At 40.0% G+C, this 25,840-nt stretch overlaps 1 protein-coding gene across 2 annotated transcripts; it reads left to right on the top strand.

Annotated features, from left to right (window-relative positions):
• Positions 1–4,739: 4,739 nt before the first annotated feature.
• On the top strand, positions 4,740–25,349 carry LOC126584694 (glycoprotein 3-alpha-L-fucosyltransferase A). 2 transcript variants are annotated; one of them, XM_050249026.1, is made up of 7 exons: positions 4,740–5,278; positions 5,908–6,068; positions 6,545–6,786; positions 19,069–19,176; positions 19,610–19,766; positions 19,883–20,110; positions 24,603–25,349. In XM_050249026.1, the coding sequence occupies exons 1-7, from the start codon at positions 4,901–4,903 to the stop codon at positions 24,856–24,858; spliced, it is 1,530 nt and encodes a 509-aa protein (XP_050104983.1). In that variant the 5' UTR covers positions 4,740–4,900; the 3' UTR covers positions 24,859–25,349. The 2 variants fall into 2 exon arrangements, with proteins under 2 accessions (XP_050104983.1, XP_050104984.1); XM_050249027.1 differs by having other exon boundaries at positions 4,741–5,278; positions 19,072–19,176.
• Positions 25,350–25,840: the final 491 nt, after the last annotated feature.

Raw genomic sequence — 25,840 nt, 5'->3', positions numbered from 1 at the left:
AAGAATGAAGCAGTTCACTTACCACTAATAAAGACAGTCGAAACACGCAGCTCAGGAGATGAGTCATACTCTCACTTTCCACTTATCTTCAAGGTATCTCTCACCCACTCATAATCACCTTTGTAGGAACCATCAAGTAGCTTATGGCAAGACTTCAATTTATGGTAAGATTTCGAAAACCCCACCATCGCATGAACTGCATTCGGGGAGCACTGAGCAAGCACGAATTTCATAGAGCAGATCACCTCATGGAAAAGTCACGACATGGGAAAAGTAAATCCCAACATGAAGTAATACAAATGAAATTTGATAGCCCTCTTCCTAGTAGTGGCACCTTCGCCGTACGGTTCATGACCACTATCATCCTTCACCCGCTTAACGTGAACCCCTAACGGAATCGCATGCCTGTATGTCTTAAGAAAATCCTGAAACAGCTCATCAGGATTAATCTTGACATGTGCAGCCTTGAATTAGCCTATCTTGCAGGAAGAACCACCTTGTCGATACAAAGGTGGAGGATATTCGTCACTTTTGTGATCGAAGGAAGACATCTCAAAATATCGGTAAAAAGTACGAAGAAAAATATTTAGAAAGCAGCTCGCGATACGAGAAACAAAAATAAATAAATAAATAAGACCGTAGAGCCCAACGCAAGTGCCTGGCCCCATGGCCTAGCTCGCCACCTCAGCCAGGCCACAAAGGCCCAACTTTCTCTCTCACGCAACATGGCCTAAATGCCTCTTGTCCTTTATGCACGCATCCTATGCCGTGCAGCCCAGAAAGGGATGAGACCCTAGCCTCATTCCTTTTTTCTTCTTCGCACTCAACATGCTCCAGTAAGGCCTAGGCCTCTCGGCCTAAGCCACCAGGACCCGAAAGCAGGCCTACACTGGTCTCTCCTACTCTCTCTCATCTCACATGCACGGGCCTGTGCCCAACAGCCATAGAGACCTAGCTCAAGCTGGCCTCCCCGCGCTCGGCACACCTGTCACCTCGACCCGAGCTAAGCCAAGCACCTGGCCCATGCTAGCTGACCCCCGTGTCCCCGTGCGACCCTTGTCACTTGTTTCAAACATCCTTGGCCCCCGCCGAGCCAATTTTTCAAGCCCCAAAACTCCCAAAAAATCAAGAAGAAGAAAATTCAAATTTTTTCTCGCCTTGGTACAGCACGGAGAAGAAGAACAACAACGAGAGACGACTCTTTGCAAGGGCAAGAGAAGAAGAAAGCTAGGGGAAGGAAAAAAAATTTCCTCTGGCTTCTTCTCTCTTCCTTGTTGGAATGATGATTGTTCTCCAAATTTATTTAATCCCCTCCTTAAGGCAGAATTAAATATGTATTGGGGGCAATTGGTTTCCTTATCCTAGAAGAAGTCTATCTCCAAATCAAGGAAGGAGATCAAGTTCAAATTGGGAAATAATTCTACAAGCCCATGCAGTTTGGGATTTCTACACCTACTGCCCTTTTTTACGTGCAACCCAGTAAGTGTAGGCGCATTTGTGGAGCCTAAAATAATCCCAAAAATTTTAAAGGTGACACGTGGACTTTTGCTCAAGAAAGACAAGATTGCCCTCAATAAATGGGCAAACTCCTTAGATACTCTCACTCGTATCTCACAACCGTGAAGGTTTCAACAGCTGAATAAGATTGCCCATAGCTCACCTGCCTTTGGCAAGGAAAAGTCAAAGCATTAAAGATAAGGATTAATTACCCAAATCCTATCTTTAATACATTCCCCAATTGAAGATTGACTCCAATCAAGTAAGTAATCCCAATTTAAATCAATTAGGGATAATTTGTCACAGCCCGTCCCAAAATATCTATTCTCGACGGCGTGAGATTACATATTTACCCTTGGACCTTTTGTGTGGTTATGTGGGTGAAGTTTTATTTGGACCAATTCAAAGATTTTCCTAAGCTTTTGGAACACTTAGGACTTAAAAGAGTTGTTTTGTGTATTGGAAGACCAAGTAGGACCAACACATCCACACATACTTATCCAACTTTTCTCCCGTGCACTCTCTCTCATCTGCCTTTCGATTTTTCTGCAACGTCCGTACAAGTGTACGAACAAATCTCGAACCCTCTCTTTCAGACGTGGATAGAGCTTGTAGGCACCATCATCATCTTCATCTCATCGTCACGAACCCATCCATACCATTTTTAGGACGTGAAAGCTTCGGGATCATGAGAACCAAGAAGCCCGAATGGAGGTACTGTTCATGCATACGTGAATATGGAGTTTTTGGGAGATTTCAAGCTTATAGGGAGCTTAAGGACCTCTCCATGAAGCTCGAAGAAGAAAAATAGCATGATTTGGACGTCGGGAAGTCAAGATCGATGCATTTGAAGTTTGACCAGATTATCGAAGGTTCTCTGGCAAATTTCCATGGATTTTAGGTCCCAAATTAGGTATAGTTGTGTTATACTCGTCCTAAGCTTCAAATTGGTGCAAGTTTTACTAATTTTGGTTAAGCATTGGATGAGATATGAAGGTTTTCGTGTTTTTCCAGTTTTCGACGAACGGCGACCGGCGATGCTAACCGGAGAAGAAGATAGAATATTCCGTCAAAGTTGACAGAATATTCTGACGCCGTCAGGTAGAATTAACAGTTCCTATTACTTTTTAATGGAATATTCCTAATGGGGTTTAGGGGATGTTTGTGAGGTTGTGTAGATCACGTTGATATATTCAAACATCCTATTTGAGCAATGTATGAGAAGTTATTAATTAGTATTGGTTATGTGCTTTAAATTAACGTTTTTATAGTTGTTTCGCATATAGGGGAGACTTATCCCGAGGACGAGCGTAGTCAAGGGCGACTCGGGGGCTACGACCCTTCGACATACCAGCGAGTAGGCTTTTGGTTTTTAGTATATGCTTATATACTTGATATTTTTCTAGAAAATGCATTGAATGAGTTATGATTTAAATTGCCATGCCAAATGTTTTATATTTAGATTATGCATATGATGTTGCATATATATATAAAATTGTGGTGCTGAGGATGCTCAGGTAAGTCCCAGGTGAGTTCATGAATTGTGCATATGAATAACGGTTGTGATTAATTAAGAAACATTGAGCTCATAAACCTGCACCCCGGTGTTAGTGATTTAGCCAGCGATATGGCACAAACCTGTATATAATGTCACCTCCCGCACCATATGCTCACATTGGATCCAATTTAGGTACACAATCTTGTCGTACAGACCATTATAGGTGGTTTCGACTCATAGGTGACTAGCAATTTATCGCACAGCTATCATGAAAGTGTAGCATTGAGCATAACTATATTACACCCAGTCTTGTCGTACAGACCCTTCCAGTGGTTCCGACTCGTGTGCAGTATAGTGCCGTATAAGTCACCTGTAGTGACTCAGGATAGATTGATTAATGAGATATGAATTCAGCCGTATAGACTTCTACTGGGTTCCAGCTAATATGTTATTTTCCATGAAATTATTTTCACTTGAGTTACTTTATTTTATATTTTGGTATGGCATATTTATGATTATGGATATATGAAGCATGATTTGAATATATATACATACATATGTTTATATTCTATTTCTGGGAAAATTATACATGTTTTATGGCGAGGGGTTAGAGCGCTTGATAAATGAAATGATTTTGAAAAGCTTTGTTTTTTCCCACTCATACTTTCTGTTTTGCACCCCTCTAGGTTTTAGGTAAACTTGCTGTTGGTGGCATTTGAGGATCTCGGCGATTCTGACAAAATATAATATTAGTAGGACATCTTCTGGTACTGTATAACTAGTACTTGTCCTACTGGACTGCACCTAGACTTTCTACGCTCTAATTAGGTGTATTTACACTTGTATCTCATTCCTAACACTTTCTGCTTATTAGTGCACATTAATTAGCGTTTGGTTTTTATTTATTCGTATATCTCTTATCCTTATCGCTTCCGCACGGTGCACATGGCTACGTTATCCTCACGTGACGGCCAGCACGCCTTGATTTTAGGTCGGGGTGTGTCATAATTACTCTATTATCTCAAGATATTATTTCCTATTTAATATCTTGAGAATATTTCTCCATAAACATTGGCCAATAGGATGTCGCCATGTGTACGGTAAAGTCTTAACACTATGGCCGGCCCTCTCCTCCTATATATTCCTTATATTCTACTAAATTTCATAAGCTTTTGCTACCTCTAAAAGCCCTAAACATTTTACTCTTTTCAAAGAAACTAACTTAAGCAGCGGAGATTCATTAGCCTAACCCTGCCCCCACCTCGTGGGCGCGTAAGGCTTAGGTCTTTGATTAAAGATGTTGATTGTTTTGCAGGTGCATTTTCGTCAAAGCTAGAGATAGCAGAAATTTGCATCGACATACATCATTAGAGGATTCAAAGTTGTAAAGAGATTGTAACCCTAAACTCATTTACACAAAACATTTATTTTGTACTTGTTTTATTTGCTACAAGATTTTAGTGTTTGCACACGACACACAATGCATTTTGTATGCTTGATTGCTTCTCCAAACAAACAAAAACAAATTGAATATTCTTCATAAGTGGTGTTATTTACATATTTATTTTTATTTTTACACATTTTATTAATTTCTGTTCTTTAATTTTTTTTTTAATTCATTTTGATGGTCATAATTGAAAATGTGTAAAAAAAATAAAAAATGAGTGTGTGGATAACACTGTTCACCTTGTGGTTGTTTGACTAGCAACTAAAGAAAAATCAACTACTCGATGAGACCATCGTCGTGATTAAACCCATTTCGTGATTCCAATCGAAGCCCGCACAAAACCCCCATCATGTTCCTCCGTTGAAAACCTTGTTACAAGTCCCGACTTTTATATCACTTTCTCGGGAAAGTCAGAAAATCCCCAGAAAAAAACAGAGCGACCAATTCTGGTTCGTTTGATGGGCGTGATTTCCACTCAGAGAGGCTCGAGACCAGCGGCGACCCACGAAGGTGGCTTACCGGTCTCTCTTGGGGTGGGTTCGGCGGCGGCCCCCAAGAGAAAATGGTCCAATCTGATGCCTTTTTTTGTTGCCCTTGTTGTGATAGCAGAGATCGCGTTTCTGGGTAAGCTCGACATCGGAAATAACGCAGGTTTAGTAGACTCGTGGGCCGACTTGTTCGCCCGGACGCCGTTGACTCATGAAGTGGCGGTGCCGGCGGCGGAGAGTGGTGATTTGGGGTTGCTGAGTTGCGAGGAGTGGTTGGAGAGAGAGGATGCTATAGAGTACTCCAGGGATTTTGACAAAGAACCCGTTTTGGTTTCTGGTGATGAGAAGGTAATTTGCAGCTTCTTATTAGTTTCAATTGTGTTCTTAATACTGTGTAGTTTTCTAATACACACACACACACACATATATATATATGTATTTGTTTTATTGGGTTTTAGTTTAAAATTGAATTGTGATTTACATGACAATAATTTCATGACACGAGTGAGGAAAATAGTGCAAGCGAGAATGTTTGTAAGATGTTTACACTGCTTAAGCTGTTGATTCTTGTACTTGAAAGCAGGATGTGAAATTTGATATTCGCTTTTCGACTGCCTTGTGTTAGTCACTGTTTGAGCAATTGATCCTTGACATCTGAAGCTGGATAGGAAGTTTGATGCTTTTGGCTGCATTATGTTTTTTATTGTTCAATTTTAGTCTGCATTATGTTAGTCTTTGTAGAATGTAGTCTAGCGGCGGTGGAGGACCCTTAAGTTCCATCTAAAACTTGTTGAGTTAAATGAACAAGAACGATTTGTAATTGGAAGTAACTTGAATTGGATAGTCCCATTTCTTACCCTACTTTTACGATACTCTCTAGGGACTTCAACATGGAGTTTTGGGATATAATTGACACATTTCACTTTTGTCACGTCCTGCATTTGTTTGTAATTATTTTTGTGTTGTCTTCTATATAGGAATGGAAATCTTGTTCTGTGGGATGCCAGTTTGGATACAATCCTGCAAAAAAACCTGATGCTGCTTTTGGTTTAGCTCACCAATCTGGGACAGCCAGTGTTCTCCGATCCATGGAATCAGCTCAATACTATGCTGAGAACAATCTTGCTCATGCACGACGGTGGGTAAGCACAAACAAATATGGCCTAATTGCAGTTTTTGAAGATTTTCTCTTTTTCATTTAATGTTGTTTGTGGACATGTTATCCCTTTATCATAGGAATTGCAATCTTGTACAAGTATTGAGCAAGTTTTTAAGATTTTTTAAGGCTCATTTTCTTGAAAAAATGGTATCCACAAATTTGAAGAGCTGAAAACAAATTATTTTATCTTTTTAACATGGTTTAGAATATCTCATAGGCTGTGCTGCATATTGCATAGTACTACTTTGAATTGTGTCTATTAACTATAAGCCTAAGTGTTCTGGTGGGACATACCAATTATTCATGGAGTCAATTGGAATTACTTAATATAATCATTTCTCATTCACATTCCTGACGGATGGTGTTCTTCTTTTCCTTTGGGGGGAAACCCTCAGAGATCTGTGCTAAAACTTGTTTGTATAACTAATAGTTTTAACTTCTTTCATTTGTACTAGGAGGGGATATAATATTGTTATGACAACTAGTCTCTCATCGGATGTTCCTGTTGGATATTTTTCTTGGGCTGAGTACGACATCATGGCGCCTGTCCAGCCAAAGACTGAGACTGCCCTTGCAGCTGCATTTATTTCCAACTGTGGTGCCCGCAACTTCCGCTTGCAAGCTCTTGAAGCTCTTGAAAGTGCTAACCTCAAGATAGACTCTTATGGCGGTTGCCACAGAAATCGTGATGGAAAAGGTGTGACATTTCAGAGATGCTTTTTTAAAGTAATAATAATGATATTTTGCTAGTTTTCTGGTGTCAAATCATTACAACCGGGAGTTGTGATTCTCTTGCATGCTTTCTTAGCGTGCCGTATGAGGGTTGCAACAAACTGGGGTTCAGTTTGTGGCCTTTATTTCGTTTTTGGTTGAAAATATTATGTGTTGGCTCCAATGTATTGAAAGGTGAAGGCGTAGGTGAGGCGTCCCATGGATAGCCCTGCCTAGGCGTGAGGCGTGAGGCGTGAGGCATGAGGCAAAGCCTCACGGTACCTAAAATTTTATTATATATTATATATAATTTATATTTATAAAATAGAATACTTTGTAAAACAAATATAATTATAACTAAATCAAATATAATAACATCTTCATTATTAAGTCTAGTTGTACTTAGAAACTATGTCATATAGTCTTAAAATGTTGTAATTATTTTATTTTATTGTAAGCAATTATAGAACTCCGCCGTGTAAGTTTATCTTACATTGCCGGTCCCAAGCCCGGATAAAGGAGGAGGGGGAGGGCGTCAGGTAGTCGACAGCCGGCACTCCATGATTACGTCGAATCCTTATGAAAATGAATCCAGAACGAAATCGCGCTAAAGCTAGGGCGTCACCCGTTAGTGGCGCGCTGTGTGGCCCGAGCACAGTGATAAGTGAGCAAGGGTCGCTGTATCTCCATCGGCACCCGGATGCAGTGTTAAATGAGCAAGGGGGCTATAGAAACTTCTTTTCGAACGACTCCACTCAAAGTTGTTTGGGAGCATATGTTCCTATCAACTTTACACGGGACACACAAAAGAAGTACTTTGATCCTATTAGACGGGGAAGGGTGAAGAAGCTAGGACAGAAGGGTAGAGTTCAAGAGAGCAAAATGCATTTAGGAACGTGGAATATAGGAACCTTGACGGGAAAATCTATGGAAGTAGTAGAAGTTATGGTGAGGAGAAGGATAAATATTATGTGCCTACAAGAAACTAAGTGGGTTGGTCGTAAGGCAAAGGATCTAGAAAACTCAGGGTTTAAACTATGGTATTCGGGCACAAATAGAACGAGAAACGGTGTTGGCATCATCGTGGACAAGACCTTGACACAAGATGTTGTAGATGTCAAGAGGGTAGGAGATAGAATCATGGCAATCAAGATTGTAATAGGACAAGAACTTATCAATGTGATTAGTGCGTACGCACCTCAAGTAGGGTTGGATATGAGTTCGAAGGAGAAATTTTGGGAAGACCTTGGAGACTTGGTGCAAGGAATTGCTCAGACGGAGAAGTTATTTATAGGAGGAGATTTAAATGGACACGTGGGCAGGGAGACAGGCAACTATGGAGGTTTTCATGGTGGCCATGGTTTTGGGGAGAGAAACGAGGATGGGGAAGCTATCTTGGATTTTGCAATGGCATATGATCTCTTCTTAGCCAACACCTTCTTTAAGAAGAGAGAAGAACATGTGATCACCTACAAGAGTGGGTCGTTAAAAACACAAATAGATTTTCTTCTAATGAGGAAAGGGGATCGTATAACTTGTAAGGATTGCAAAGTTATACCAGGAGAGAGCGTGGTTAATCAACATCGCTTGTTGGTGATGGATGTACATATTAAAAGAGTGAGAAAAAAGAACAAGACTTGGAAGTGCCCAAGGACTAGATGGTGGAATCTAAAAGAAGAAAAACAAGCCATTTTCAAAGAGAAAGTAATCACCCAGTGTGTGGTATAGAGAGGGGGAAGCTAACCAAATGTGGGATTCCATGGCTAGTTGTATCCGAAAAGTAGCAAAAGAGGTATTAGGAGAGTCCAAGGGCTTTGCCCCACACCAAAAGGAATCTTGGTGGTGGAATGAGGAGGTACAAACAAAGGTGAAGGCTAAGAAGGAATGTTGTAAAGCCTTATACAAGGATAAGACCGATGAAAATGGTGAAAGGTATAGAAAAGCGAAGCAAGAGGCGAAGAAAGCTGTGAGAGAAGCTAAGTTAGCAGCTTATGACGATATGTATAAGCGACTAGATACCAAAGAAGGAGAGTTGGATATCTATAAACTAGCTAGAGCAAGGGAAAAGAAGACAAGGGACCTAAACCAAGTGAGGTGCATCAAGGATGAGGATGGAAAGGTTCTTGCTACAGAGAACGCGGTTAAAGACAGATGGAAAAGTTATTTTCATAATCTTTTCAATGAAGGACATGAAAGGAGTGCTTCTTTAGGGGAGTTGAGTAACTCAGAAGAGTGTGGAAATTACTCTTTTTATCGTAGAATCCGGAAGGAAGAAGTGGTTGTAGCTTTGAAGAAGATGAAGCATAGAAAAGCAGTTGGCCTATACGATATACCAATCGAAGTGTGGAAAGTTTTGGGAGAGACAGGTATAACATGGCTCACTGACCTTTTCAATAGGATTTTGAAAATGAAGAAGATGCCAAATGAGTGGCGAACGAGCACTTTGGTGCCTATCTACAAGAATAAGGGCGATGTACAAAATTGCATGAACTATAGGGGTATTAAGCTAATGAGTCATACAATGAAGCTTTGGGAGAGAGTCATTGAGCATAGATTGAGGCAAGAGACACGGGTTTCGGACAACCAATTCGGGTTCATGCCAGGGCGCTCAACCATGGAGGCAATCTATCTCTTACGAAGATTGATGGAAAGATATAGAGATGGGAAAAAGGATTTACACATGGTCTTTATAGATTTGGAAAAAGCGTATGATAGGGTCCCAAGAGACATTCTTTGGAGGATTTTAGAGAAGAAAGGAGTACGAGTAGCATATATCCAAGCTATACTGGATATGTATGAAGGAGCAAAGACTGCCGTAAGAACTCATGAAGGACAAACCGAAAGCTTTCCCATAACTGTAGGATTACATCAAGGCTCATCCTTAAGTCCTTACCTTTTTGCGTTGGTAATGGATGAGTTAACAGGACATATTCAAGATGATATTCCTTGGTGTATGCTTTTCGCAGACGATATAGTGTTGATAGATGAAACTCAGGAAGGGGTAAATGCAAAGCTTAACCTTTGGAGAGAAGTGTTGGAATCTAAAGGTCTTCGCCTAAGCCGATCAAAGACAGAATATATGGAGTGCAAGTTCAGTGCAAATGGAGGCCAAAACGAGTTAGGGGTGAGGATCGGAGATCAAGACATACCAAAGAGCGACTGTTTTCGTTACCTAGGATCTATCTTGCAAAAGAACGGAGAATTAAATGGAGATCTCAACCATAGAATACGGCGTGTTGTGTGACCGCCGTATGCCACTGAAGCTCAAGGGAAAATTTTATAGGACGGCAATAAGGCCGGCGATGCTGTATGGCACAGAATGTTGGGCGGTGAAGCATCAACATGTACACAAAATGGGTGTAGCGGAGATGAGGATGCTTCGTTGGATGTGTGGGCACACGAGAAAGGATAAGATTAGGAATGAGGATATCCGGGGTAAAGTAGGAGTAGCCGAAATTGAAGGAAAGATGAGAGAAAATCGGTTACGGTGGTTTGGACATGTGCAAAGAAGGCCTACTGACGCTTCGATTAGAAGATGCGACTATGGGACAGAGGTTCAGGGCCGAAGGGGTAGAGGAAGACCTAGGAAAACTTTGGAAGAGACCCTAAGAAAAGACTTAGAGTACTTGGATCTAACAGAGGACATGACATAGGACAGAACACAATGGCGTTCTAAGATTCATATAATCGATCCCACTCAGTGACTTGGATTTTCCGAGTCTCCAACCGAGAAGTTTTCCTCACTCGGGAAATTAAGGGAACACTACCTTAACCTACATGCTCCACTCACAAAGCTTCAATATACAAGCTTCAACAAAAGAAAATTCAAGAACTTAGCGAAGAAGGCTTTGGTGTATTTAACACAATACGTTGAAATGAAGGAAAGCTTATTTATTGATACCCTCGATAAGTTACAAATATGTACATATACTTGAGTCAAAATAAAAAAACAAGAGGGAGCCTTCACAAAGGTTGCTTAGGAGAAGTCTCAGCAGTCGGTAGAGCCCCAGAAAGAGAAGGCACCGGAGGGGGATCAGTCGGAGCCTCAGTAGTGGACAGAACCCTAGAAGGAGGAGGCATCAGAGGTTGATCATTTGGAGCTTCATTACGCGGTACAGCCCTAGAAGACGAAGGCAATAAATGCCTTTGGAACAAACCCACAAATCTCTGATGATCAAGTAAAACCTGACCATCAGATTCCTTAATCTGGTCAAGCTTCCTCTTCATGTTTGTAGCATAGTCATGTGCGAGCCGGTGCAACCGTCTATTCTCATGCTTGAGCCCTTTAATCTCCTGTTTGAGACTCATCACTTCAGTCGCCAATGATTCAACTTGGCGGGTTCGAGCAAATAGGCGTTGGGCCATATTAGACACAGAACCTGCACACTGAACACTGAGAGCCAGAGAATCCTTAACAGCCAACTCATCAGACCGTTTGGAAAGTAGTCTGTTATCTTTGGGAGTGAGAAGGTTCCTGGCCACTACCGCAGCGGTCATATCATTCTTCATCACGGAATCTCCAACTGTAAGAGGACCAGTAGGGGAGACGAAGGATGGGCGCCATATGTTGTCTGGAGAAGGCGGGACTGCCTCTTCAACAAGGTTCAAGTCAAAACGACGGTCGGAGGGGCCAGACATTTTCAAAGGTGTGGAAGAGAGAAGAGGTCGGACAAATCAAGATCTTAGAAGTGCAAGAATGGAGCTTCTACTGGTGGATATTCAAGTGTGCTTTGAAACTTAATGTCAGCCCCTATAAAAATTTGCACTCGACGAAGCTTCAGAAATCGAAGAGGCGCCTGCTCAGAAATCGACGAGGCGTTTGCTTTCTCAAAAGCTGGGTTGCTCAGAGACCACGAGGGTCGATCTCAGAAATCGAAGAGGCGTTTGCTTTCTCAAAAGCTGGGCTGTTCAAAGATCACGAAGGCCGATCTCAGAAATCGAAGAGACTTGCTTTCTCAAAAGCTGGGCTGCTCAGAGACCACGAGGGCCGATCTCAGAAATCGAAGAGGCACCTACTTTTCTAGCCTTGTCAGCACCTGTCACACGCACACTCAGCTTTGCGGAAATTATGGGCATTCTGTCGAAGATTTCTGGCGAAGTAGAAAGCACATGAATCGTACTGTTCAATCACCCGCTTCCCACACGCAACAGTAGCTCATGGGTACCACAAATAACTTTGCCAAAGTTCTCTGACAAAGTTGAGACACGTGAAGCTTGCAGCTCCCACTACATCGCTCTGACCAAGAAGGGTAAAAGAATAGCAAAGAAACAACACTAACAAAGTTTAGACACATAAATTTTGAAGGTCTAGCTACCATATTTTTACCCACAAGGGTAAAGGAACAGTACCACTGCTGGATAATTGGAAAGTCCCGATGTGTCAACCTCTGTGCTTCGTGGCAAGGTAGACTAGCAAACATGCCCAACCTTTACTCACATTCGAGAAAACACTCCCAACAAGATTGCTTGCTCCAAAATCGAAGAGGCACCGCCCTCCGAATCTCGAGTGCGAGACTCCCAACATGATTACTTTCTCAAAAATCGAAGAGAGGGTAAAGGAACAGTACCACTGCTGGATAATTGGAAAGTCCCTGTGTCAACCTCTGTGCTTCGTGGCAAGGTAGACTAGCAAACATGCCCAACCTTTACTCACATTCGAGAAAACACTCCCAACAAAATTGCTTGCTCCAAAATCGAAGAGGCACCGCCCTCCGAATCTCGAGAGCCAGACTCCCAACATGATTACTTTCTCAAAAATCGAAGAGACACCGCTCTTCGAATCTCGAGAGCCAGACCCCCAGCAGGATTGCTTTCTCAAAAATCGAAGAGGCATCGTTCTCCGAATCTCGAGAGCCAGATCCCCGACAGGATTGCTTGTTCGAAAACCGAAGAGGCACCACTTTCCCAACTTCAAGAGCTGGATCTCCTTGGATAAAGCTTGTCTGTAATCTTCACACGCAACATTTGCTTTCCAGATACTACAGACCACTTTTTCAAAGTGCTCTGACAGAGTTAAAACATGTGAAGCTGGCAGCTCCCACTACCGTGCTATGACCAAGCAGGGTAAAGGAATAGCATTATTACTTGATGTCAGGGAGACTCCTATATATGTCGATCTCCATCCCCAATGGACAGGCAGACCTGCAAAAATGCTCAACCCTTCCTCTTATCTGAGAGGGCACTCCCAACGAAGCCTTTCGAAATATTCAACTTTCTTTTCCCCCGATAATACCTCTGTAAACAAGCTATACTAGAGCAAGAATATCTCATATCATCAGGGTTAAAAGCAAGAGTATCCCATATCATGCTTTTTCCCTGTCTTTTCCTTTGGCCTTGTTCTTACCTGCAAGACAAGGAGAAAGAGAGCAATCAGTCAGCACTTGGAATCAAGCTTCCAACCAGGAACTGACTGCCTGGAACCCCTTACCTGATTACTTACCAGGCATTGCTCTCGAGTACTCATCTTCAACATCTTATGCTTCCAGGGAAGATACCGCATCTGCCTGAGGAACAGATAGGGCAAGTGAGAAGGATACAAGGAAGCATGTGGAGACAAGCGTAACAGCACACGTGCCGATACATCCACTACTCTGTCAAAAGCAAAAGTATCCCATATCAGCAGGGTCGAACGTACTCTAGATTTGATGGACTTGTTTTGACCCTCAAATTCTTCAGTCGGCCTTATACTCTGGAGGAAACCAGAAAACCCTCCAGCCCAGTTCAAGAATAAGCCTGTGGAAAGTTACTTCTTCAAAAGCAAAAGTATCCCATATCATCTCTTCTCATTTTTCTTCTCTTTATCCTTCATGCTGCCTGCAAGATAGGGAAAAGGTGAACAATCAGCCGGAGCTCTGATTGCTTACCTTGTCTGTCACCTCTTTCAGCAGATCCCCTAGCTCGGCGACTTGGGGGACTCCTACTACATGGTTTGTATCGCGCTTAACCAAGCCTGAAACTACAAGTAAGCTTCAAGTGAAATTGATACATTACCTTGTGCATCTCCACCAGTTACAGATACCACCCCTGGATGGAGGAAGAGTACTTCCCGAGAAGATGCCACATCTACCTATGAAACAGATAAGGCAAGTCAAGACGATACCACACTCCGGTACTTAGAAATTTCGTGGTTACGAGATCATTCTCCCATAATATTTCCTAATGTCATTTGTACTAAATCATTCACTTGTACTCACTAAAGGAGAGCTTGAACCTATGTACTTGTGTAAACCCTTTACAATTAATGAGAACTCCTCTATTCCGTGGACGTAGCCAATCTGGGTGAACCACGTACATCTTGTGTTTGCTTCCCTATCTCTATCAATTTATATACTTATCCACACTAATGACCGGAGCAATCTAGCGAAGATCACAAAAAGTGACCGTTTTCGCTACCTAGGATCTATCTTGCAAGAGAACGGAGAATTAGATGGAGATCTCAACCATAGAATACAAGCTGGATGGATGAAGTGTAAGAGTGCATCCGGTGTGTTGTGTGACTGTCGTAAGCCACTGAAGCTCAAGGGAAAATTTTATAGGACGGCAATAAGGCCAGCGATGTTGTATGGCACAGAATGTTGGGCGGTGAAGCATCAACACGTACACAAAATGGATGTAGCGGAGATGAGGATGCTTCGTGGGATGTATGGGCACACAAGAAAGGATAAGATTGAGAATGAGGATATCCGAGGTAAAGTAGGAGTAGCCAAAATTGAAGGAAATATGAGAGAAAATCGGTTCCGGTGGTTTGGACATGTGCAAAGAAAATGTGACTACGGGACAGGTTCAGGGCCGAAGGGGTAGAGGAAGACCTAGGAAAACTTTGGAAGAGACCCTAAGAAAAGACTTGAGTACTTGGATCTAACGGAGGACATGACACAAAACCGAGCGCAATGGCGTTCTAGGATTCATATAGCCGACCCCACTTAGTGGGAAAAGGCTTTGTTGTTGTTGTAAGCAATTATAGAGAACTTCAAGAGAAATAAGATTGAGTGGCCACAATTATAGGGAATTTCAATGAAAATAAAGGCTGAATTTTGCAATCATAGGCAATTTAAAGGAAATAAAGGCTGAATTTTGTTGGAATGTTATGAGAATATCCATAAAAATATGCTTATCTATAAATAATAAACACAAAAAGATGCTTATCTAATAAATAATATAAAAAATAAAAGTGAATAAAAAAAAGATAGTGGGATAATAAATGTCAAGCAAAGTGGGGACTATTTAAATTTTAAAGAGAAAAAAAATATAGAAAAATGAAAAGTGAGGAGAAAAGAAAGCCCTCGCTGTCTGTCTTCTTCATCTTCTTCCTTGGTACGGTTTTGCAACTCATCTTCGTCGTTGGGCACGGCTTTGGTTTGGGTATTTTTACCCAAAAAAAAAGAAAAAAATGGGAAAAAAAAGAACGCTTGGACACCTGAGGCGCGTTCCAGCGATGCCTTACGCCATACCTAGAAAACAGAGGCGGCAAGCTACTCGCCCAGCCTTTGAGACCGCCTAGGCGCGCTACAAGGCGAGCCTTTTAAAACACTGGTTGGCTCTATAGAGTCTTGTAGGTAATTGAATTTGTTGGATTTTGACAAACAACAAAGCCTTTTCCCACTAAGTGGGATCAGCTATATGAATCCTAGAACGCCATTGCGCTTGGTTCTGTGTCATGTCCTCCGTTAGATCCAAGTACTCTTAAGTCTTTTCTTAGAGTCTCTTCCAAAGTTTTCCTAGATCTTCCTCTACCCCTTCGGACATGGATCTCTGTCCCATAGTTGCATCTTCTAATCGGAGCGTCAGTAGGCTTTCTTTGCACATGTCCAAACCATCATAACCGATTTTCTCTCATATTTCCTTTAATTTCGGCTACTCCTACTTTACCTCGGATATCCTCATTCCTAATCTTATCCTTTCTTGTGTGCCCACACATCCAACAAAGCATTCTCATCTCCGTTACACCCATTTTATGTACGTGTTGATGCTTCACCGCCCAACATTTCATGCCATACAGCATCGCCGACCTTATTGCCGTCCTATAAAATTTTCCCTTCAACTTCAGTGGCATACGGCGGTCACACAACACGCCTGATGCACTCTTCCACTTCATCCATCCAACTTGTATTTTATGGTTGAGGTCTCCATCTAATTCTCCGTTCTTTTGCAAGATAGATCCTAGGTAGTGAAAGTGGTTTCTCTTAGGTACTTCCTAATCTCCGATCCTTACTCCTAACTCATTTTGGCCTCCATTTGCATTGAACTTGCACTCCATATATTATATCTTTGATCGGCTTAGGCGAATACGTTTAGATTCCAACACTTCTCTCCAAAGGTTAAGCTTCGCATTTACCCATTCCTGAGTTTCATCTATCAACACTACATCGTCTGCGAAAAGCATACACCAAAGAATATCAACTTGAATATGTCCCGTTAACTCATCCATTACCCATGCAAAAAGGTAAGTACTTAAGGATGAGCCTTGATGTAACCCAACAATTATGGGGAAGCTTTCGGTTTGTCCTTCATTATTTCTTATGGCAGTTTTGCTCTATCATACATATCCTTTATAGCTTGGATATATGCTACTCGTACTCCTTTCTTCTGTAAAATCCTCCAAAGAATGTCTCTTGGGATCCTATCATACGCTTTTTCCAAATCTATAAAAACCATATGTAAATCCTTTTTCCTATCTCTATATATTTCCATCAATCTTCGTAAGAGATAGATTGCCTCCATGATTGAGCGCCTTGGCATGAACCTAAATTGGTTGTCCGAAACCCGTGTCTCTTGCCTCAATCTATGTTCAATGACTCTCTCCCAAAACTTCATTGTATGACTGATTAGCTTAATACCCCTATAGTTCAAGGAATTTTGTACGTCGCTCTTATTCTTGTAGATAGGCACCAAAGTGCTCTTTCGCCACTCATTTGGCATCTTCTTCGTTTTCAAAATCCTATTGAAAAGGTCTGTGAGCCATGCTATACCCGTCTCTCCCAAGACTTTCCACACTTCGATTGGTATATCATCTGGGCCCACTGCTTTTCTATGCTTCATCTTTTTCAAAGCTACAACCACTTCTTCCTTCCTGATTCGACGGTAAAAATGAGTAGTTTCTACACTATTCTGAGTTGCTCAACTCCTCCAAAGAAGTACGCCTTTCATGTCCTTCATTGAAAAGATTATGAAAATAACCTCTCCATCTGTCTTTGACCACGTTCTCTGTAGCAAGAACTTTTCCATCTTCATCCTTGATGCACCTCACTTGGTTTAGGTCCTTTGTCTTCATTTCCCTTGCTCTAGCTAGTTTATAGATATCTCTCCTTTGGTATCTAGTCGTTTATACATATCGTCATAAGCCGCTAGCTTAGCTTTTTTCACAGCTTTCTTCGCCTCCTGCTTCGCTATTCTATACCTTTTACCATTTTCATCGGTCCTATCCTTGCATAGGGCTTTACAACATTCCTTCTTAGCCTTCACCTTTGTTTGTACCTCCTCATTCCACCACCAAGATTCCTTTTGGTGTGAAGCAAAGCCCTTGGACTCTCCTAATACCTCTTTTGCTACTTTTCGGATACAACTAGCCATGAAATCCCACCTTTGGCTAGCTTCCCCCTCTCTATCCCACACGCATTGAGTGATTACTTTCTCTTTGAAAATGACTTGTTTTTCTCCTTTTAGATTCCACCATCTAGTCCTTGGGAACTTCTAGGTCTTGTTCTTTTTTTTCTCTTTTGATATGTACATCCATCACCAACAAACGATGTTGATTAGCCAAGCTCTCTCCCGGTATAACTTTGCAATCCTTACAAGTGATATGATCCCCTTTTCTCATTAGAAGAAAATCTATTTGTGTTTTTGCAGACCACTCTTGTAGGTGATCACATGTTCTTCTCTCTTCTTAAAGAAGGTGTTGGCTAAAAAGAGATCATATGCCATTGCAAAATCCAAGATGGTTTTCCCATCCTCGTTTCTCTCCCCAAAACCATGGCCAACATGAAATCCTCCATAGTTGCCTGTCTCCTTGCCCACGTGTCCGTTTAAATCTCCTCCTATAAATACCTTCTCCGTCTAGGCAATTCCTTGCACCAAGTCTCCAAGATCTTCCCAAAATTTCTCCTTCAAACTCGTATCCAACACTACTTAAGGTGCGTACACACTAATCACATTGATGAGTTTTTGTCCTATTACAATCTTGATTGCCATAATTCTATCTCCTACCCTTTTGACATCTACAACATTTTGTGTCAAGGTCTTGTCGACGATGATGCCAATACTGTTTCTCGTTCTATTTGTGCCCGAATACCAAAGTTTAAAACCCGAGTTTTCTAGATCATTTGCCTTGAGACCAACACACTTAGTTTCTTGTAGGCACATAATACTTATCCTTCTCCTCACCATAACTTGCACTACTTCTATAGGTTTTCTCGTTAAGGTTCCTATATTCCACATTCTTAAATGCATTCTACTCTCTTGAACTTTATCCTTCTGTCCTAGCTTCTTCACCCTCCCCCGTCTAATAGGATCAAAGTACTTGTTTTGTGTGTCTTGTGTAAAGTTGATAGGAGCATATGCTTCCAAACAACTTTGAGTGGAGTCGTTCAAAAAGATGTTTCTACGACCCCCTTGCTCATTTAACACTGCATTCGGGTGCCGATGGAGATACAGCGATCCTTACTCATTTATCATTGTGCTCGGGCCACACAGCGCGCCACTTACGGATGATGCCCTAGCTTTAGCGCGATTTCGTTCTAGATTCATTTTCATAAGGATTCGACGTAACCTAGGAGTGTCAACTGTTGACTACCTAACGCCCTCCCCCTAGGATTTGACGGTAGGTTTAATCTTGCATAATGTTGTATTGTTTGGTCTGAAATAGATTCACAGGCGTATAAAATATTTCTTTCTCCCTTGCCATTTTTTCGTTTATAAGTTACTTTCCCTGGCTATAAGGATATAGAATTTGGAAGTTTGACTTGTAAGAAATTGTTTTTTATCTAATGGGCAAGGTATGTCAGACCTTAGTTGATTATGATATCACTTAAACAAGCTGCATGTGCTTGGAATTATTATTATTTTTTCTGATCATGTCTGTCGGTTCTAGACTTCTGGTTGTGCAATCACAGAGGGACTGCATGTTTCATTATTGGCTAAATAGTTGGCATCTTGAACCAAATAAACACATATAATACACTACTAAGATATATTATGGCTTGTATTCTATAGTTATAAGATATACATAACCTGTAACTGTTTAATAATTTGCTTCTGTTTTAAATGAATCTAGCAGTTGACAAAGTTGAAACTCTGAAGCACTATAAATTCAGTTTGGCATTTGAGAATTCCAACGAGGAGGATTATGTTACCGAGAAATACTTCCAATCGCTTGTTGCTGGTATGAAACTACTCTCTTTCTCTCTCCCCCTCCCCCTCTCCTCCCTGGTGTGTTGATTATGTAGTTGTGACGCATAATATGAAAACTTTTTGTGGAGGAAAAATTCAGAATTTAGAGGCAACCAGGATTCTTTTAACCCAGATAAATGTTGTTTAAATATATGGAAAAAATGTTGGTAATAGTTCATAAACAAATTTAAGAGATTTAGTATGGATGGAAAACTATGAGTGTGCGCGTTCATCTTTGAAATTGCAGTGTTTTGCCTCTTAACATCTATAAGATTTAATGGATTACATTTTCGCATTCAACATAAGGATTATGATCATGCATAAGGGAAAAAATTGCATTTCAGATTCCAAAAGCAAAATTGTCATCTATGTACTGAAATTCGAGAAAGATGTTGGGTATGGACGTTGATATTTTATTGTTCCAGGATCTATACCTGTGGTTGTTGGTGCTCCAAATATTGAAGAATACGCTCCTGCTCCTGGTTCAATTTTACATATTAAGGAGCTAACCGATGTTGAATCAGTTGCCAAGAGAATGAAATATCTTGCAGATAATCCTGAAGCATATAATCAGTCATTGAGGTAAATCATTAGTTGTTTGTTTCTTCTCATTTTCTTCTTTTCCGTAACACGTCAAATATTTTTCTTTTTCTATGTTTTAGTATTGTTATGAAGATTGAATGATGCTTAATGATTAGGTGGAAGTATGAGGGTCCATCCGATTCTTTCAAGGCCCTTGTGGACATGGCAGCAGTACATTCATCATGTCGTCTTTGCATTCACCTGGCAACAATGATTCGTGAGAAAGAAGAAATGAACCAAGGGGTCAAAAAACGACCTTGCAAGTGCACCAGAGGCGAAGGAGTCGTCTATCATTTATATGTAAGAGAAAGAGGGAGGTTCAATATGGAATCTATTTTCTTAAGGTAACTTCATTTCCCTAACACCAATTACTACACTAGCAGTGATGTGAAAATTAACTTGACATACAAATTAAACCCTATTAAACATGTAATTGTAGCATTAAGCAAGTAGGGATCGTTCTAGATCGGGGATTAACAGGGCTGCTAATCAACATAAATAAGACTAAAAAACACTAAACTAGACTCTATAGACTTAAAACAGACTCAAAACACTCAAAACAGCAACAAACAATCAAAAAGACTCAAAACAGACTTTAGGGGTTATTTGGACGAATTTAAGACTAGTAGGACTCAAAAGACTAAATTAAAAGGGGGGATTGATTTGGACGAAATTTAACTAAACTAAACAGATTGCAAAACAAAGTAAACTAGATATGAAATCAGGTGAATTGAATGGTGAAATAGGCTAGTTAGAGGGTCCTTCTCCACACATGACATATGCAAACAAACCAATTTCCAGTTATTATTCCTTTAAACCATGAATGACAACATCCCAAGTTAACCGTGATAGCACAAATTAAACATCAGATTTTCCTTATTTCATTGAATTAGACGGGATACGCATCACAACCAAATTATCCTTCTCAAGTCCCCTAACTAAAAGCATGATAGAAAACATATCAAAAGTCATTAAGTTCTTTAAAAATCATAAGTATTGACGATGTATTCGTAACTATGAAAAGCATGATACTCCTGCCAAGGATTTACTTAACACGATGGTGACTAGCAACCTCCACTACTTGTGAATATAAGTTCATAACGATTAGGTGAATGATGCGAAAATAACTTAACACACAAATTAAACCCTCTTGTTGTCAATTGTAGTAAAGAATGTAAGTAGGGATTGTTCTAGGCTGGGGATTAGGAGGGATTGCTAAAACACTTGAAACTAACTTAAAAACGTAAAATTAAGTTTAAAACACCAAACTAGACTCAAAAGATGCAATACAAACTAAAAAGACACAAAACTAGTTTAAAAGACTCAAAACAGCTTAAAATAATGAATTAGACTCTAAACTGACTCTAGGGATGGTTTTGGATGAAATTAGGTTCTAACTTTACTTAAAACACTTAAAAACACAAATCAAAACAGATTTTGACTAATAAAACACTGTAAAGTAAAAGGGGATTTGATTTTGACGAATTTGAAAACAAAACAAACAGATTGTAAACTAAAATAGATTTTGGACGAATTTGGGTAAACTATGGATGATGGGCTAGCTAGAGGGTTCTTCTCCATACATGACACACTTGCACATAAACCAATTTTCAGTTGTTCTTTTGATAAATCATGAAACTCAACACCCCAGGTTAATTAAGTCCGCTTAAATTAACCTTCAAGTTCTCCTTAAGTTATTGAATTGGATGGGAAAGCGCATACAACAATTCAAGCATTCTTCAAAAGTCATTTACGTGAACAGCACAATAAAGATACAATTAAAGATCATTAAGCATTATGAAAACTATAAGTATTAACGAGGCATTCGTTACTATGATGAGTATGAAACTCCTGCCGAGAATTTATTTAACGAGATCGTTTATAAGCGACCTCCATTACTTGTGAATATAAGTTTATAACTATTAGGTAAAACTTCCTTATACTCTAGCATCATATTCATGCATGCAAACTAAGTGTGCACTCTTAATAAACATACACGAATAAGTTATCAATCAAGCAGTTAATCAAATTGAATTCATAACTTATGAAATCACAACTGAAGGTAATCAAATTATATTGCAAGTATGAACATGGTTTCGAATTCCCCCTAGCTAAGGGGGGTTTAGTTTCTCATACTTACAAAGCAAAGATAAACAAATTTAGACATTGAAAACAAAAGAAAGAAAACACCTAAACGCTCAAACGATCCAAGTTGGACAGCAAGCACGTCCAAGCACTTTTCTTCCCTTCCTTTGCTACGGTATAAGGTGTTGGTGAGTGTTTGAAGGTTTGTTTGTATGGAGGAATGGATGTGAAGATGAATGGATGTGTTTGGATGAAGATTGTATTGAAATGGGGATGAATTATTAAGCAAAAACTGATTGTAATGGCTGCCACACACACTTCATTTTATAGAGGAAGTGCATGGCATGGAGGGATGAATGGTGGTGTGAGCAATGATTCAAAGGTGAAAGTGAAGTAATGATGCAAAGCATGGGGGGTAAAATAGAGTGGTGTTCCAGCTATGAATGCAAGTAGGGAACATGAATGATTGTGCACATTGTAGATAAAGGAAAGGGAGGTGGAATGGTGCAGAAATAAGTCATAGGTGCAGGTTGATTCATGATGCACGACATGGGCAAGGAAAGTGAACGAGTGGTGCATCAATGAGTGCATGTAGTGGAGGTTAAAGTGAATGAAATCTGATGGGTGAAGGGGACAAGGGATGTGCACCAATTGAGTGCAATGATTCAATGTAATGGTGCATGAAAACAGAAATAATGAAGGGGACAAGGGTGAGTGTTGTGGTAATGAGTGGATGTAATGGGTGTAGTGGGCGAGTGTTGTGGTAATGAGTGGATGTAATGGGTGTTTGCTGTCATCTAATCATCATTTCCATATGTACAAGCTGTTACAGTTGCACACACACGTGCTCTTCCTCATTTCAGCCACAAATCAACACCTTTTCTGCCCATGCCGTGCCTTTCTTTCCCATGTGTGTGCTGTCCATGTACTCATCATTTCCACATGTACAAGCTGTTACACTTGCACACACACATGCTGATTTCTAGCCTTCTAATCTTCAAAAACGTCCATCCTCATGTCTGCATGCTTGCACTATCCAATCTTGGCCCAAAAATGCTCCAAATAGCACTTTGTTGCTAACTTTGTTATTTGAACCTACAAACACACGAAAATAGCTTAAAGTACTAAAATAACTAGAATTAAACTAAGTAAATGCCAAGAAACAAGCTAACTAAGTTGCATAAATATGCTCCTATCAGTGAAACTCGCTTATACTCTAGCATCAAATTCATGCATGCAAATTAAGTGTCGATCCTCAAGTAACACACATAAACAAGTTTTAATACCTAAGATAAGCAAATCACATTCAAGATTCAAGAAACAATAAAAAAGGTCGTACCCAGTGCACAAGGCTCCCGCTTTACGCAGGGTCTGGGAGAGGTGAATGTCGGCTAGCCTTACCCCCATTTATGGAGAGGCTGCTCCCAAATCTCGAACCCGAGACCTACCGCTCATGGGCGAAGGCACTTGCCATCGCACCAAGTGCGACCTCTTAAGACTCAAGAAACAATAACTGGATAAAATCAATTCATATAAAGCATATGATCATGGCTTCCAATTCACTTCTAACTAAAAGGAAATTAGTTCCTCATGTCATTGAAAACATAAAACCAAATTAAAACAAACATTGAACTAAAACTAAGGATAAAATACACCTAGAAACGTCCAACAATCCAAGCTTGAATGGCAGGGCATGACTCCAAGGGTCTCCTCTCTTTCCTTCCTTGCAAATCTGCGCACAAGTATGTATTTTTTGATGTCTTGGCTCTTGTATGTGTGGTACACGAAATTGTGGTGGATGGTGTGGTGATTTGATGGTAGAGGGTGGTGATCTGAAATAGGCCCATAATGATGTATTTATAGGGCTAGGTGCGGCACAGTCCCTAAGGATTAGGATAGGTTCCTGAAATCAAAGTGGGACAAGGTTTATGTAACTAAAACCCAAGTGGAATGAGTTAAAAAAATCAGAAACCAAAGGGAATTAGGATTACACATAAAAAAACCATCAAGAACAAGGATATAAGGTGCGGCACAACTAGGAAAAGGGGTTCTAGAAGGGGTTGGGGCGCCACTTTTGTAGGGAGAGGAGATAAGGCTTCTAGAATTTGAATATGTATTTTAAATGCATAATTATCCCTTATAAATGGCTGGAATTAAGGCACAAACTGATTTGGATAAGATAAGATTGGATAATGCTAGATTAGGAAATGATAAGATAAGATAAGGTTAGTTTGGATAAGATAAGGTTGGATAAGGTTTTGGATAATGACTCCTTTTGAGCTGATTCCTTATCTTCTTTGTTTTAGATTTATTTCTTCATCTTTTCAGCACATTCCTAGCCTTTTTAACTTCAAATTCGTCTATCCATCTTGCTTCATTCATAAGTTATCCATTTGATGCCCAAAACTGTCCAAAATGCTCTAAATTGCACTTTCTTGTCAACTTTATCATTTGAACCTACAAACACACGAAAATAGCTTAAAACACTATAATAAGTATAAACTAACTATGAAAATGCAAGAAAACAAGCTAACTAAGTCGCATAAATATGCTCCTATCAAACAGCCAAGACTGTCGGGAATGGGATCTGTCTCTGCACATTGTTTAGATCCTTACGAGTTTCATCATGCTGAAGATTTCCGTCTAAGTTTATTTTATATTTCTAGAAGCAGGAAAAATAAAACTTCTAGTGTCATTGCATGTTGAAAAATTAAATAAATTTTTGTCCCCCAATATCTTTTTCTGTGACAGGTCTGGTAATTTGACTCTTGGAGCGTTTGAGTCTCTGGTGCTCGCGAAATTAAAGTCCCAGAAACATGTGCCCATTTGGAAACCAGAAAGACCTGAAAGCATAAGAGGAGGAGACGAATTTAAAATATATAGAATATATCCTGTTGGCATGACACAGAGGCAAGCTTTATATACCTTCAGATTTAATGGGGATGCTGATTTTAGAAGACACGTTGAAAGCAACCCCTGTGCAAAGTTTGAAGTCATATTAGTTTAGACTGAAATATGCATTCTGTCAACATTGATCATGGATATGCTGATTTTAGCAGCTTACTTTTGTTATATTTGTTAAGAGAGATCGAGGTGGTCTCGTTCGGGCAATTCGTTCGGGCAATTTGGAGGAGTGAACTGCAATATCTTTAGGGAAGAAGGTGACGAGGACATGTGGATGATTGATTGTAAGCCCACTGATTCAGATCTAGTCCTATTTTAGTAGTAAGATTCTGTCTTCTCTTCAGGTGAAGTTGATCAAAGTACCCGAAGCGTTCTTTTTCGTTTTAGTCCATTAACAGTATTGGAAGGAACAGTTTCAGTTGCGAAGACTGAAATTGGGTTCATTTTTTAATTTAGAAAGAGTAATGCTAGAGAGATTAAATTTGTAAACAAAATTTCGTAAATTAAATGATCTGGAAGTTAATGATCAGATTATTACTGAGACGTTGATAAACATGTTCAATCTTATTGATGACACATCATTTATTTTATAAATTTTGTCCACAAATTTAATCTCTATAGTATTATTCATTTAAAAAATAGTTGTCCTTTTATATTTAAGGATTTGTCAAATTATAAAATTTTCGTTTGCTAAACAATAGTGTTTATCTGGATAACTAGATTCACTATTGTTCCAAAGACAAAGTTGGAGCAATGATCACGAAACAAAGTAAAATGAAAATCAACAATTCTTATTAATTATTTTGCTATTCTTTTATTTGCTTCATAGGCATTTTGTTAAGTAAATCTCGTCATTTCATTAATTGTGCTTTGGCTAAAAAATTAGGTTGGAAAATTGTTCGATAAAAACCCTTGATGTGATGATTGACAATGGTGTCTATATCGAACCATCAAGAGATTCCTTTATTGAAAGGTAGTAAACCAGATAGATTTTTTGGTTTTCTTTTTTTACTAAGAAGCACATTTTAAGTGACACACCCCGACCCAGGAAGTCCACTAGGAATCCGAATCGAGCTGTGCTGGCC

The sequence above is a fragment of the Malus sylvestris genome, chromosome 10 (genome assembly GCF_916048215.2).
Source record: "Malus sylvestris chromosome 10, drMalSylv7.2, whole genome shotgun sequence".
Lineage (NCBI taxonomy): Eukaryota > Viridiplantae > Streptophyta > Magnoliopsida > Rosales > Rosaceae > Malus > Malus sylvestris.
Note: the sequence above shows the minus strand (reverse complement) of the source record. Positions and strands in the feature narration are given on the sequence as shown.

Coding starts and splice junctions, on each gene's coding strand:
- LOC126584694 (XM_050249026.1), top strand. CDS start 4,901: ATGGGCGTGATTTCCACTCAGAGAGGCTCGAGACCAGCGGCGACCCAC. Junction 6,069..6,544: donor AATCTTGCTCATGCACGACG/GTGGGTAAGCAC, acceptor CATTTGTACTAG/GAGGGGATATAATATTGTTA. Junction 19,767..19,882: donor GCATATAATCAGTCATTGAG/GTAAATCATTAG, acceptor CTTAATGATTAG/GTGGAAGTATGAGGGTCCAT.